We start from the raw sequence: 12,926 nt of genomic DNA on the forward strand, positions 1-12,926 counted from the left end.
TCACTTACTAAAGAGCTAATATCTGTCTATATTTATGATCATACGTTTCACTGAAAGTATTTAAAAGTAGGATGAAAATAGTTGGAGCTGCTGAGGACTGAACACCTAATAGTTGTATGGAGCCTGGCTTTCATGAGAGCTTAGCTACCATGGCTCTTATCTACCCTAGATAATTACTTGGATGACTTGTGCAAGTGCAGTTGTTCGTTCACCGGCCTAGAGCATAGAGGGAGCTCTTCCAAATCTACCAGAAAAAGCCTTGAAGTTGACGTAGTTCCTGGCCTTCCTCCTGAAAACAGGAGACGCAATGAATATTCAGTTATTGTTCTTTTCTGTGTAATCAAGTGGTTTATAATACCGTGAGCTACAAACTATACTGACTTTTTCACAAAATCATATATGTTCCAACGGAATGCATTGTTTAGCGACGGCCGAGGTTTGAAATCTTCATGCATCCAACTGAACCTTTTGCCTGCGTTCTTAGTCCGGTTACGTGCCAGTAAGCAGATAAGCAGCACCATGAACTGTCAGGATCTGTGCCGAAAAAGGAATTAAAAATTTGATTGCTGGGTTTGCATTATTTTAGCTTAAACTCTGCTGGATAATTACCAGCAGTTCAATTTGTGCTTTTGTATCTGAACTGCAGTACGGAATGATGTTGTGCGAGACTGGTGGTGCCCAACTGTAGCTTCAAAATTTGCTCATGAAGAAGTCCTTACTCCTGAGCTAGTGTTGATGCTTCAGCACCAGACCATGAGCAGGAGAGCTCCCTGTTCTCTGAAGGACTAGGGTCATCTTTTTCTCCGGTACCTTTCTGCTAGTGTTAGCTGGGCACCAGGTAAGCTTGCAGAAAACCACATCTGTGGTGGCTTCTCTTGTGTGGCAAGTTTCAAGGACAGTGAACTGTTTTCCGAGTGGGGTATCGAGGCATCTGACGTACTGTAGACATCTGGGTGGAAGATAGTGGATTCTGGGTAATCATTGCATGTTCACAGGATGCAAGAATGTCCAGGAATATAACAGGAGGTGTAATTTCTGCATAGCAGTTTCCAGTTGAGCGCTCAAAAGAAGCTTTCTTCCTCTTCGTTCCAGTTCAGTTTGTTCCAGTCATCACTGATGACTTAGTTTTGCTCTTATTTGGGTGATTCTGGGATACTGCAATGACTGTCTTGTCATTGTAGAGGGTGCAACAATAACCATATTCACTGACGCTGTTTTGTATGGAACAGCAAAGCGAAGGTTTTTTGTCAACAGTCTTGAGCGTAAGTAGACAGTCCCATTGGCAGCAAAGTGTTCAGATGAGATACGGGGCTTTACCACCGGTGGTTGCTTCTGGTCATTAACGTGTTATGTAAATTAGAGATTCTTTGACTCTTTGCTGCTGAACTGAAGCTGGGGAGCTAGGTGCAGAAAAGTGGATGGTGTACAACTTGTTTGCAGTCCATCGTGTGCTGTTTTGTAGTTAGAATTTTCTTCTGTGAACTGAAAACATCCTTTATTAGGATTTCTTTCTTTCAACGGTAATCTGGAACAGTGGTTTATTCTGAAACTTGGCGTGTCAAGTGGTGGTCTTACATTCTGGAAGATTTTATGATACTTCTGCAAATTACTGGGGGCATTTAGAGGAGTGAAATGAAGAATTGCTTGAGAATGGTATCATTGTTGTGTGAAGTAGGTAGTTAATAGTAATTAATGAAAGCAAACAGTCTAACAAATTTGAAGTCTAGCTTTAAGAATAAAAGGTAAAATGTAGAGCATATGATACTGTTCCTGCTCCATGTTTTTATTGAGAAATGGACTCTTTCTTCCGCTTCATTGTGTAGTTGCTTTTCTGCCGTGAAGAAATAGCTAACAACAATTACTTAAGCCTAACTTACCATGTTAATCCATTTCAAAATATACAATATTGTACAATATAATAGAAACATCATAATTTTCCCATGGCCAAACATGAAAATTGAGAAAATTCAGGGTAAATTTAATTGCTTTAAATAACGTGAATAGGGGGAAGCGTACAGTTAAGGCCTCCAAGTAACCTTAAGCCTGCCTTGATAAAACTAAGCATTTTAAGGTTAGAAAGTCTCTATTAATCTAGCTGAAATCTTGAAGGGATTGACACTGGAGTTCTCCAAATTATTGACTCACATTTTTCAGTAAATTCTGGAATGCTGGGAAACTTTCAAGAGGACAGGAGGGATTAACTTTCTTATGGGTTTGAATTCTTTATGGCTGCAAGATTTGTTGACCCCATCTCGTTCCAGGGTGGAACAATGGCTGATACAGTCCTGAATAGGAACTCAAAAGGTGATAGTACGAAATATGATTGTATGAAAACTGGCGTTGTCCAATTAGTTTTGTTTTCTGTGAGACTATATATTTGGTTAAGTCAGTTGTGTCATCGTGATCTGAGACCTGTAAATTAATTGAGTGTGTTTCAATATTCTAATTATCATAATTGTTATTGTGCAAAATTGATATCATGCTGAAGGAATCACAAATTATTTCAACTATTAATGAGAATTTGTAATGAAGGATATGTTTCTAATGGTCTTTCAGAACCTCAAGCCAAGGGTATCTAATTTTCATTAAAAGTCTAGACGAACAAAAGAAATTATTCCATACAGATCGCAGGTTTACAGTGGGTAGCTCATTGTTACAGAGGGATCCCGATTGCCTAATAAACAATGGATGTTATGAAACAGTAATCACTTAAGTAGGACTCAATGTGAGGTTTTACATTTAGGAACAAAGGAGCGTATGTTAGTCTTAGAGGAGAGAGGATTGTGGAAAAATAACTGTGGATCCTTGTGGAAACCAGTGTAGTGGTAGAATGGATGCTTTGGCTAAACGTGTGAATGCAGCTCTTGAGGTTCTCAGTGAAAAATAGGGTGATTTTACCTCTGTGGTAGCATGAGAGTAGAAAATACTGCATTCAGAATACTGCACTCATTTGAGAATTTTAAAAAGATTGGACAACTAGAGAGGGTACAGAGAAGTGTCAAGAAAGTTCTGCACATGAAAGAATGAATTCTGAAAAATTTAACCTTACAAAGCTTGAGTGGTAAAACCTAAAGGCACAGGGCTTCTCAGAACTGAAGCTGCTGCTCCAGGGATGTATTTTCAGGAGCAATGTTGATTTAAACAGTGTCTCTTCTGGCTGCTCATTCAGCTGCTTGCTTGATTTATTTTCTCGTATGGAGAAAAAGAAAACACAAACAAAAACTTCTTCATTAAGCTATAGACTAAAACCAGTTCACTTCTGGAGCAACTTTGTTGTGGGTTCTGGCCATCTCCCTGTGCTGCAGTTGTAAAACAGACCACCGCTAAAACAGGAATTAATGCAGAGAATTGTTATACTTTGCCCTAAACAGGAAGTTGATCATGATGGTCCCTCTGATTTGATAATGCACAGAGGCTCAGTCAGTTGATTCTATGAAAAAGAAAACAGAGAGATAACTCGATTACAATACGTAAGTGAGCTTCATAGGGAGAAAATCATAGGTACTGCATTGTTTGTCAGTCTTGATGAGAAGCGCTTGAGCTGATGGTTCCTGTTCAGCATAAACCAGGTTAACTTGAGTTAGATAACAGGGCATGCATTTTTAACTGTGAAGGTGATCAGCTGTTAGGAAAAAAAAAACAAAGGGGGATGCTGGATTTGCCCCTTCCTGGCACTTTGGGATCAAGAGTGGGCGTTTTTGGGGGAAGAGATGTTTTAGTGCTGAAGTTCCTGTTCACATGCTGTCAAATTCTTGTGAAGAAAAATAGATCAGTCACTGAAGCTCATTAGGAAATTTTTACTTTAAATGAAGAATTTGCTGTGTTCAATACAGGGGATGTATGGTGAAATTAGGTAAATTCAGAGGAGGTTATTTACTGGTCTCCTCTGATCCTTAATTACCAGGAAAATATGAAAAAGGAGTATTATTTTACTAATGGCAGCTGCCACGTACAGCACTGCTGCAGTCACCGGTGGTATGGTTTCTGCACTTCAGAAACATTGAAAAGTTGGAGTGTGCTTAAAGGATGATGAGAGTATCCTCTCCTTGACCCAGGCTCTTCCAGTGAGGGGTTTTCAACACTCATGCTGTTAAGCTCATTGAAAATTTCAGATGAAGCAATTTAGTCTGGAACTCTCTATATGGGGCAATAGTAGCGGCAGGTTTGGGGAGTTTTTGTCGTTTTTTGTTTGTTTGTTTAACTTGAGATAAACAGTGTCAGTTAGCTAAAGACTGAAATTAGATTTTCAAACTAAATGCAGCTCCCTTCCCCAGCATTGAAACTAAAGCTGCCAGCGAATCCTATAGGATGTGCTTTCTCTCAAGCCCAAATTAGTGGGTTGTATCTGGGAACTGCTGGGGGGAGTGCTGCACGCATGTTCGGGAGACCAGGTTGAGTGTTTTTAAGAGCCAGGGAGAACTTCTGGGATCATACAACCTGCCACCCTCGTGTGTCTGAGTAAATGCTGTTCACTGAAAGTAGGTGCTTTACAAGTGAAAATGAATCTGAGCAGCTTGAGTGGAGAGTGTCGTCGACAGCCGGGGCAGCAGGCTGCAGGGATTGCTGTTGCAGCAGCAGAAGCCGCAGGGGAATCGCCCGGGCAGAGGCAGAGCCCCGGTCAGCTGAGGCTCCGTGGCTGCTGATGGATGGAGCCAGCAGCATTGTCCGTAGCTGGTCTGCTTCTGTTCTGTGATGGCTGTTAAATTCAGATCTTTTCTTAATCTGAGTTACATTGGGATTAAAATCTAGGTTTGAAAGCTGCCACTTACGGGTCTGAAGAGGGCACAGACTGCCTCCAAAGGGCTGTCATGGGAGAGCTCCAGAAACAGTTGTCCACGCTGTCCGTGCCGCTTGCCAGTTGGACACCCTCTGGGAACATACTGTGGGATCAGACCAAAGGTCCATCTAGAACGTACTGTGTCTTGAGTGAAAATGGCAGTAGCTCTTGGGGCTGGGTGTCCTTGGACGCTGACAGCTGAGTATGACCCCACTACTGATGGATGCTCTGCTTCAAGGTCTGGGTCAATGCCTCCAAAGTGAATCGGAGATGTTGGATTTGCTGCCAGTGCACTGACCCCAACGCCCCATGCATCTCCAGCTGTTTGTGCAGTGCTGCTGGTACATTGCTTATTCTCGCCTGGTGATGCTAGAGCCTCTGTGTCTGTTCGTTGCATGCAGTCGCCTCCATGGAGAGAAGACTGGTATCTCCTCTATGTAAACCCTGCTACCTATTCCGTGTTGATGTTCAAACCCTATGTATGGTTTCTGTCCTCTACCTTTGGGTCCCAAGGAGCAGCCGGCTCTGATGCTTGCAAATCATCTCCAGCTTACCTGAGCTTTTATTTCTCTCCAAGTTTGGAGCTGGCACAGATACACTGGGATCTAGAGAGGTGATTCCCACTGCAAGCTCGTCTTTGGCTGTGGCTCTCGGATGGGAAGGATTCGTGGTTGTGTTTGTTCTCCCTTGCTAGTCTGCAATACATACCGGAGCCCAATTTTGTCTCAGATGAGAAATATTCCACCAAGCTAATATTATTGAAGAGTTCTGCATGTAAGGTATGTTACTGTACCCAGGGTCCCTTCTTAGCAAGGAGGAATTCAGTGTTTTTGTTGGAAGAATCACCTTAAAATGACCAAGCAAGGACTGTGTTGCCACAAACTAGGTTAGCTGATGATTGGAGTTACCAACTAATGTTAGCCTTTTAACAGGGTCAGAGAGGGATTAGTTCCCGTTCAAAAGGAAGCTTTGTGGATGACCCACTGACACTGCTGGGGCGATAAATTGTGGCGCTCATCAGTTTTGCATAGATTCTGCCATCTGAGTTTCTTTTGAGCGTGTTTTTAATGTAGTCATAAAGCCATGAGGCTAAAAGGGACCTCCTGAGTCACCGAGTCTGCTCCCTCCCTCTCGGAGGCAGCAATCATGTAACACCTTTGCAAAGGCAAGATCTTAGATCTGGGAACAAAGAATGTAGGTCACGCTCGCAGGGTGGGCATCCTGGGAAGCAGTGAATTGCTATAGTTAACTGAATGAATGTGTGTTTCTCTGGCAAGAATTGCTAAGATATTCTTTTGGATCTTACTATGAGATGCTGTCTAGCAAAATAATGAAAGTGACATCTTTTTTTGTGTCTGACATTGGAGAGATTGCAAGTAAAATGCTACTTGCAGTTTTCAAAAGATGTTGGAAAAATAGGAGACGTTTCAGAGAAAAGCCTGAGGAAAATCCTTATTTGCGGGGCTGGAAAGCTGATCCTGTAAAGAAGAGAAAAAAGGTATTTGTTTATTGAAAAATGTCTTGAAACAGTGCTTCCAAGGAGCGTTCATTAATAGCTTCTTGGACAGTAAGCAAACAAGATGTTTGGTTAAAAATGAGACGGGGATAAGGGAAAAAGAAAAAAGTTGAAGCTAACTAACTTGTAGAACAGCTTACCAGTGACAGTGGTAATTTCTTGTTCACTTGGATTCAAGGGGGTGGTGGTGGTTAAATTTTAATTAAAGAGTGAGTTGGATGAGGTGCAGGGTTTACCAGCTGAAATTACATGAAGCCTGCCATCCCTGTAACAAAGAATCTGGAAGAAGGAATATAGAAATAGTATAGAAATAGTTCTCCTGAGCATTTGTAGTTTGCATTACTACTTGAAATATTAATGTGATTCTTAGAGTATGCCTTCTGCACAGCTAGATTTATCTATAAAGCTCATAGAAAAGTTTGAAATTTTGATGTCAGTCTCATTTTTTTGCATGGATTGGTATTCAGATTTATTGTGCTAGGTCTGGTTAACAAATGCATGCTAACGTAGGCAAATGATTTTGCGTGTCTCTTGCAGGCTTCTAACAATCCTGTATGGACAATAGAAGGGAACAAAGTCATTTCAGATTAAGAGTCCAGGCGGTGAAAAAACTCCTGATTTTTTAGGAAATTCAGGTTTTCTTGCTTTTTGCGTATCCTTAATCTTAGCATTGAGTGCGGTTGTTGAAAGAAACTGAAATTGATCTTTTTAAACTTTGGGTTTTTTTTTTTTTAAAAAAAGCCGGGGGGGAAATCCAGACCAGTTGCTTTTGAGGACCTTGCAAGTGCATGCTGGATGGAAATGGCTAGTCTCACAGATTTTGCAGATGCAAACTTGAGGGCAGTGGGCCTGTAGAGTTGGTTTGTGTCTGCTCTTCTCTTCCACAGCAAAGCTCATCACGCGGACCAGCAGCTTTGCAAATTCACCTTGCCACGAAAAAGCTCCCTCTTGTGGTGCTGCTGCATTTCCAAGGTGCATAAAGCCATTTCTTTCAAAATGCATATGTCTCTTAATACTCCTTTTAATGAACATCACGTTTATCTTAGTAATGTGCTTCAAAATGTATGCAGGCTTTTTGTTGAGTAAATAATATACTTATTAAAGAAGGGTTTAAAGCATCTTGCTTAGGAATTGAGGAACTTGCCATACCCTGAAATATAAGACGATAAATATTATTCTCATTGGTTATTTAAACTTTTGAGTAGTTCACATGCTCCAAAATGAACTGTTTGTGACTTTAGAATGAATCAATGGTAGTCAGGGTGGCCTGTTTACTACACCTGCTGTAATTTCTCCAAATGGTGAAAGGCTATGTATCTGTAACTGTCACTAGTGTCATATGAAACAGTTTGTGATAAATGGGATGTGCAGTAGTGTGTTTCTAAAGTCAGAAGTCTTTTTATAATAATCTGATATGATCTATTATATAGCATGCATTTCCCTCAGCTCTACCTGCTTAAAAATGTCAAAGGCCAGAGTAGATCGAGTGTTACCTCTCGTTAAACCAATTTACTATATCTCAACAGAAGTTCTTGCAGTGACTTTTTTCTCCTTGCTGAGAGTTAAACACTTTTAAGGCTGTTAAATTTTTGTTCATAGTTGATGGACCCATCTGCCTGACAGACTGAAAAGCTGTCTACTGAAAGTCCTGTATTGAATAGATCAAGTTACCAAAGCTTCTCTTCGTAAAACAGCTGACGTACCATCAAAGTGTTCTGGTGTGTGTAGTCTTCATTCAGTATCATTAAACTTAAAAACTGCAAGGTGTAGAAAATACCTGTTGTGGAAGCTTGTGTTGTCTGGAGTCACGTTACTTTTTTCCGATGAACTAGATAACTAGTGCTTTGCTAGAGCAAGTGTCTTTGGCCAAAAAGGAAAGAATTTCCCAAAATGTACACGAGTCAGTAATGAATAGGAGGCGTGTGGATCTAATCAGCTAATTCTGGAGTATTATGTTTTGGTACGCCACGTTGTGAATGAGGTATTTCTATAAGATAATGGACATAAACTTCTTCATTTGATTTCATAAGTGAAGGGGACAAGCTTGCTTCTGTCCTGTCTGAAGACAGGCTGCTTTCTAGCAGTGGGTCCTAAGTCTGTATCTATTCTGGGGAGCCTTGTATCTTTATTTCTTTAAGATTGAGCATGAGCTGGAACCTGCAGGAACAGGTAGGAATCCTGTTCCTCCTGTTGTGCCCCAGTGGCACGCAGGCTTTCCTCTGGGCTCCTCCCCAGAGCAGCAGACTCTGTGCCAGGGACATGTGGCCCAACAAGGAGAGTCTCCTGCACTGTCCCCCTCCATTCTTTGGCTTTACTGATGGTCTGCCAGTACTTTATCTGCAAGCGATAGCCCTGAAGCACAGCATCAGGCTCAGTAACAGTGTCAGAGGTAGTGCCATTGCCTGTGCGAGCTGAATTCTTCCTCCTGTTCTTTTTATTCCTGTTTCTTGTCCTCTGCAGATCCTTATTACAGGATCTGGTTTTAGGGTAATGCATGGCCCACCTGGTGACAGCCTTGGCTTATTACTTAGCTAAGGAGTCACTCAGCACATGCCTCTTTGCTTTAATTTAGTCTCTCAGCCTAAGCAAAGCACTTAGGATCTCACAGTTCTCCCTCCAGCAATGTCCCCAGCATGTCCCAAGTGTGTCATTACCGCTGTGTGTCTTCTCCTGGTTTGGTTGCCTGTCTTCTGTGTCTCTCTCTTCATGCACAGAGCAAACTCCAGACTTGTGACTAATGATGGTTCAGTTGGTTCAGCTTGAAAGTCAGATTTGTTGTGTTGAAGTATGACACTTCAAATCTTGCCCTAAATGTTCCCAGTCATGTTTCTCATCTTGCAGTTTGGGGGCCATGAATGACTCATCAGGTAGCATGATATTGTAAAAGAATGTCAGACGTTTTCTTCATGAGACTTGCCATTTTCATTGCATTTGGTATTTTGGCAAACAAAAATGTAGGGTTAATTTTATCTAGTTGAAGAACATCATGCCATTGGACACCAGTCTTAGTCCTGTGGTTAAAAGAACAAAAATGATTGAGAAGCATGTCCCACTGGTTGAGGATTGACCATCCTCTTGATAATTTGTCATCTTGATCCCCCTGTTGTCATCTAACTTCCAGTTCAATTTTTAATTTCAGCCTTGCCGAGTTTTGGTGTGCTGAAGCTGCCTTGTAGGATCAGAAAACTTTAGAGTTCTGGATTAGTCAACATATGTTTGATAAAATGCGTAGATTGGTGTCCCTCTTTGCTCTTCAGGTTTTCCATGCTCTCAGTGACTCGTGTCCCTTTTCTCTAGTTGTGAAAATTCCTGATTCTGACATGGACTTGCTCTAGTGACAGGATGGGGTTGTCACAATATAGACTTGACCCTGGATGTTTGTACGTAAGATAATTGCTCTGCAAATCCTTTATGGTTGTTTTTGATTTCGTATTAAGTATGTCTGCTAGAATAACGAATATTTAGCTTATGATGCTGGTCTTACTTCAGTTGCCTTAGTCTGCAAGCATTGAGTAAATGTTTTTCTTTTTCCTGGTAGAAAGCTCTTGTCTTACTCCGCTATCAGTACCTCTCGTGTGTTATCTTCATTCTGTAATTAGTGATAATAAGATAGCTTTATATGTAATGAATTACTGTCAAGTTTAAATCAAATCTAATTTGGTTTAGTGAAGCTGTGTATTGCCAAACCAACTGCATGTGATAGATGTCAGAGATCTAAAAGATAAAATTGCTTTATAGTTGTATTTATAAATAACACTACCAGTTGCAGGTATTTTGTCAGAGTAATAATAATCTTTTTTTAATTGGTTATATTCCAGCTGTTCTTGAATGTTTGCAGACAAGGAATTAGGAAAAGAAGCTTTTATTTCTGCTTTTTAGTGCAGCTGCTGTTTGTTTCGGAGACCAGTGTTTATGAGCGTTAACTGCTGCATTTGTCCTTGATGAGTATTTAAGGTCTCTGCTAGCATGTGTTAGTCTTCCCCGCCGAGGCAGGCATTACAGTTTGGATCGTGGTTTATGAAACTTCACTTTGTTCTGTGTTTTGCGTGGTAACAATACTGAATTTGTTAAGATAAGTGACATCCTACCTCAGAGCTGTAACTGAGTTTCTGTTACTCCCATTTAAAGCGCTGGGTGGGTTTGACTTGCATGCCGGCAGCACTTCCCAGGGAGTTCTCCTCTCGCTGTCCGGCAGACACGACCCTCAGCTGTTCTATGGTTCCCATTTGGGAATGGGCCTGGGCGGGTGATGGTTGTCGTGAGGCCGGGGTGAATGGTCTGTGCAGCACCTTTAGCTACTCCGCCTGGGTGGCGAGAGGAGAGGGTGGACTGGCTCGGTGTGTAGCTGGAAGCTTATCTTTTGGGACAAGTCCTTTAGTCTCCAAATGTCATTTATTTTGTGGTTTCATTATCTATTTCGAAGGCACAATGAATATTTTAAGGGGTAGGCAGTGAAGCTCACTCGGCATATCTCATTCTTCCCGCTTTCTAGGCTTGTTCAACGTGAAGTAATTTGGAAACAGAAGTAGAGCTCACCGGAGCTGAGAGTGCGGTGGGCTGTGATAGCTGACAGGTTGGGATGCAGCCCTCGCGCTGGCCTCCTGCCACACGCTAGAGGGGGACGTGCTGTGCCGCGTAGGGCTGAGGAGGGTTTGGAAGCCACGGAGACCTCTTCCATGCTTTGGGCTTACCTGGCATTTGATTATCATATGGAGATGTTTCCTTCATTTTCCTGGTCTTTTGATGAAACTCTTCTGTTTTTCCAGGACTGGCAGCCTCCATTTGCATGTGATGTCGATAAGCTTCACTTCACACCAAGGATCCAGAGGCTCAATGAACTAGAGGTAAACTGTAAAGCTGAACATTGCTTCTTCTCCAAAATGTTTAAATTTTTTTTTGAGAGGTGGTGTTTTCCAGTGGATTGACCATGAGTTGTTCGACTTGAGCTGACAGCACTCAGGACCTCTGAACATCAGTTTTTAATGAGCACAGAAATTAATCTGTTTCAGAGCGTAGTTAAAAACATACAAAGCATAAAAAGTAAAGTTAATGCTCATTAAAGGAACATAATTCAGGCCTTTTCCATACAGAGGTGCTTATAAGAGGTTAAACTCAAATTCTCAAGTGCCATAGATTTGTGTCTGTGTTTTGCACATATACAGCATCTTTTAAAAGTAGAAGAGATGAAACATTTACAGAGTGCTTTAAAAATAACAAGCCATTTGGAAGAAACAATTACAAAATCTGGATTCAGTTGGTGGAAATTTGCTGTTCGCAAGCATTTTCTTTCACTGCTTTCATGAATTCAGACTAGAAGAAGGGAGTGGCGAGGAGTCCTGGTTAGCTCGCTGCTGGTACGAATTGGAATGATGGTGGCTCTTTGCCTGCCTGATTTTTCTCATGATGCTTGTTTTCTAAAGTCCTGATGTGGTTATGTGAAGTGCCAGGGTAAGAGCTGGCTTTGGATGCTAAGACAGATTTGTGTGCACACAAGGTGGTTCAGAGCTCTCTGGAGTTTTAAGAACAAGCTAGTCTGTATAGACATGGCCATTTTTAACCTTAAGAATAGAAAATGTGATGAAAATAAACTGTCAAAATTCAAGTCTGAGCTACTACTCTTTAACACAGCAACAGTCCAGTTATCTTACTGTGTGAATTACTGTGCAAACAGACTAGTCGGCTTTCCCTGCCCTGACTGGTTTGTATCCCTACAAATGAAACAAATGCAGTTGGGAGTGAAAAGGGATAACAGAAAACCCCTTTTTTAGGTTTGGGGGTTTTTGTTTGTTTGTTTGGGGTTTTTTTGTAATTAGCCATAAATATCTTTTTTTTAATTACAAATAAACCAAATTGTAAGAAACTATTACTTTTATTACATTAATAAATGTAATAAATCCTAGCAATGCAGCTAGTTTAGGTAGTTTTTAGTATTAATAACTCATTGCTTGTCTGTTCTCAGAAAGTATTTTTCTAAATGCAGTAAAAGTCAACAAAAAGTGCCTTGAGGAAAGACTGGTGGTATCTGTATGGAATTTTTTTTTCCTGCATATGACAAGAGGGAAAAATGCAAAATTACACCTGCAGAGGGAAAAAACAGGCAGGCAACTGAGGCTGCAGCTTTATAAACACTGGGATACAAAAGCTGAATCTGCATTTAGTATGCAGTTAATTTTTTTGTCTGTTTGTTTTTGTTTTCTTCAGGCCCAAACTCGTGTAAAGCTGAATTTTCTGGACCAGATTGCAAAGTTTTGGGAGCTTCAAGGATGTACACTGAAAATTCCACACGTGGAGAGGAAGATCTTGGATTTATTTCAGCTTAATAGAGTAAGACTTTTACAAGGGAGAAACTCATCCTAAAAAGATGTTCTGTTATCTCAGTTTCTGGGATGGTATCACAGTTGTTCAAGGGAGATTTTGGGGTATATCTAAGTTGAAAAAAGTATTTCTTTGTTTAACATAGCTAATGTGACAAAATAGTAAGAAATACAGTGTCATGGGAGTTTTCATGTGAGCTAGGAGATCAAATTAAATTTTGAGCTCTCCTTTAAAGTTGAACTTGGATACAAACTGGTCAGGAATAAACTTAGGCTTAACTGGAGAAAGCTTCTGAACAATAACAGCATTTCCATTAGA

General features: G+C 41.0%; 1 protein-coding gene across 1 annotated transcript in view; it reads left to right on the top strand.

Annotated features, from left to right (window-relative positions):
* Positions 1-12,926, top strand: part of KDM5B (lysine demethylase 5B) — a 58,559-nt gene that overhangs the window by 2,089 nt on the left and 43,544 nt on the right. The window contains exons 2-3 of the mRNA XM_052814717.1: positions 11,060-11,137; positions 12,495-12,617. Coding sequence (XP_052670677.1) covers positions 11,060-11,137; positions 12,495-12,617 — 201 coding nt within the window. The remainder of the gene's footprint in view (positions 1-11,059; positions 11,138-12,494; positions 12,618-12,926) is intronic.

The sequence above is a fragment of the Harpia harpyja genome, chromosome 19 (genome assembly GCF_026419915.1).
Source record: "Harpia harpyja isolate bHarHar1 chromosome 19, bHarHar1 primary haplotype, whole genome shotgun sequence".
Taxonomy (NCBI): Eukaryota; Metazoa; Chordata; class Aves; order Accipitriformes; family Accipitridae; genus Harpia; species Harpia harpyja.